The sequence below is a fragment of the Limulus polyphemus genome, unplaced genomic scaffold (genome assembly GCF_000517525.1).
Source record: "Limulus polyphemus unplaced genomic scaffold, Limulus_polyphemus-2.1.2 Scaffold2859, whole genome shotgun sequence".
NCBI classification, from domain to species: domain Eukaryota; kingdom Metazoa; phylum Arthropoda; class Merostomata; order Xiphosura; family Limulidae; genus Limulus; species Limulus polyphemus.
In genome coordinates this window covers 135,602-138,219 of record NW_013668469.1, presented here as the reverse complement: position 1 = coordinate 138,219, position 2,618 = coordinate 135,602, and the positions used below count along the sequence as shown (strand labels likewise).

The 2,618-nt window shown below is 32.5% G+C and overlaps 1 protein-coding gene across 1 annotated transcript in view; it reads left to right on the top strand.

The window, feature by feature from the left end:
- LOC106468072 overlaps positions 1 to 2,618 on the top strand; it is a 21,728-nt gene that overhangs the window by 5,252 nt on the left and 13,858 nt on the right. The window contains exons 4-5 of the mRNA XM_013928471.1: positions 828 to 995; positions 1,708 to 1,806. Coding sequence (XP_013783925.1) covers positions 828 to 995; positions 1,708 to 1,806 — 267 coding nt within the window. The remainder of the gene's footprint in view (positions 1 to 827; positions 996 to 1,707; positions 1,807 to 2,618) is intronic.

The window sequence follows — 2,618 nt, the reverse complement described above, 5'->3', positions numbered from 1 at the left end:
TGTTTTTAGTTATCTTGTAGTGGTGTACTGCGTATTAAATGTATGGTGTTTTTAGTTATCTTGTAGTGGTGTACTGCGTATTATATGTATGATGTTTTTAGTTATCTTATAGGTATAATACGCAGTACACCAGGTATGATGTTTTTAGTTATCTTGTAGTGGTGTACTGCGTATTATAGGTATGATGTTTTTAGTTATCTTATAGTGGTGTACTGCGTATTATATGTATGATGTTTTTAGTGGTCTTGTAGTGGTGTACTGCGTATTATATGTATGATGTTTTTAGTGGTCTTATAGTGGCGTACTGCGTATTATATGTATGATGTTTTTAGTTATCTTTTAGTGGTGTACTGTGTATTATATGTATGATGTTTTTAGTTATCTTTTAGTGGTGTACTGTGTATTATATGTATGATGTTTTTAGTTATCTTTCATATGACAATAAACATAGGAACTGATAAATATGTAGCATTGATGTTACTGGTATATTCTTCTAAGTTATTTCAATATAAATATCTCTTCACTAGTGAAGAAAAGACAACTATAAACTCCATACATGTATAAAAATCCATATAATATCCATAACTCCTTTTGTTTTCTTTTAAAGGACTAATTTATTTTAAAGTTGACACTTTTCCTGTTTCTTGCGATTTATATTTCATGTGAGACCTGTAAATATGCTTGTTATATTCCTTAGTGGAAGAATGCTGTTGTAATGGTTAATGCAGGTTTTTCTATGTCACCAGAACAGTGCATTGTGTATTGTAATATTTAAAAAAATAATTGTAAAATTTTTTTTCACTGGGTGTTATTTTGCTACTGAATAGCTTGAACAACAACAAGCATCTTTGAAATACTACGTTGCTGAACATCAAGAGCTGACGTCTGAGCTTTGGAAGAACATCAAGGTTTTGCTCGAGGAGCTAGTAACGGGTGTTCACAAGGTTCAGGATAACGTGGTTTTAATTTCAGAAGCAGAGTCAGCACTGAATCAGGTGAGAGAATATACTTCAAGTGAATGCTATTTTTGTGTGTTTTAGCATTTTTTTTTTTTTTAAATTAAGGTATTTATGTATGACTTGCAATGTTTTACTCAAACAACCGAGCAGGGTGGCAAAAAAAAAAATGTGAAGAAAGTTGGGTAAATGCTGCTTAACTATGCCTAGTATCAACATTTAATTTTTATATAATTGTTGGCAGACTAGCCTCTTTATTGTTTTAGCTGATGGTAGGTATTTAATTCGTTATATCTGATGATAAGTTAGATCAAATATTATTTTCTCAATAAAAAAGACAAACATATTATTTTCAATCTTCGTGTTGCAGCATACTTGTTTGATGATAATATCCCGTGGTACATTAGTTAGTAGTAAGCATATTCTGAAGTTTTAATCACCCGTTGTAATCAGATTACAAGCTAAAGTAGTGTTAATTAGGTATATTTGAAATATAAGCTGTACATATGTAGAAAATCTGTATTTTCTTTTATGTGAGGAATTTTATGTGGAAACAATTTTGCCATCTTGCTAAATATGAAAAATATACTCCACAAGATTGAACGTGTTCCTTTTTATTCAAGTTTCTTTGTAAATAAAACTTGTAGCTTTTGTATCGTAGAAATGAAGAAACTTGTATTCTATTGTTACACTGGAGAACAGTTTCTTATGTTCAGGTATAGCTAAATATACTTGCATGTTTTTTTACAAGAAATGGGAAGACAACATGAAGATGCTACAACAAATGTTCAGTTCCATGCAGGAAATGATGACACGTCACAAGGAACACGTCAGTCCTCTTCTACCTCAAGTAGGTCCTTGCAATAAGTTATCATAAAAGATGGCTTTAATTTAGTTATGTTGTGTGTCTCAATTATAATTAGATATGCAACAAGTTTTATTTATTAAAGTTTTCTGTCTGCAGATGATTTTCCAGTTTGAAATTTTGGGGGGAACTTTGAATAAAATTAAGAGTGATAACACTTATATTACTATACATATGAGCTTTTTGTATTTTTATAATGCAACATTAACTAGCAAGCACAGTTTCTGTTAATTCTTGTTTATTGGCTCGGCATGGCCAGGTGGCTAGGGCACTTGACCTCGAATCCCCATCCTACCAAACATGCTCGCCCTTTCAGCCATGTGGGTGTTATAAATGTGACGGTCAATCCCACTATTCGTTGGTAAAAGAGTAGCCCAAGGGTTGACGGTGGGTGGTGATGACTAGCTGCTTTCCCTCTAGTCTTTCACTGCTAAATTAGGGACAACTAGTGCAGATAGCCCTGGTGTAGCTTTGCATGAAATTCAAAACAAACCAAACAATGTTGTTTATTGCCCTCTTTTATACCCACATTATTGTTGACTGATAGAAGTTTCATCATGCCAGTTTTCTTGAATTGTAGAGATGACACAGCTCTTAATGATCAATCTGTGAAAAGTAAATGGCATTGGTAGTGGTGCGAAGAGAGGGATTCTTTAAATAGGCTGTATGGACAGTGGATATGGAAAACTGACATTCCTAGCTAGTGTTTTTGTATTATTTGTAATGGCTGTCCAAATTATCGAAGTAATTTTTTGCTAAATTAAGTTTTTTTGCTAAAATTTTTTTAGTCTTAGCTA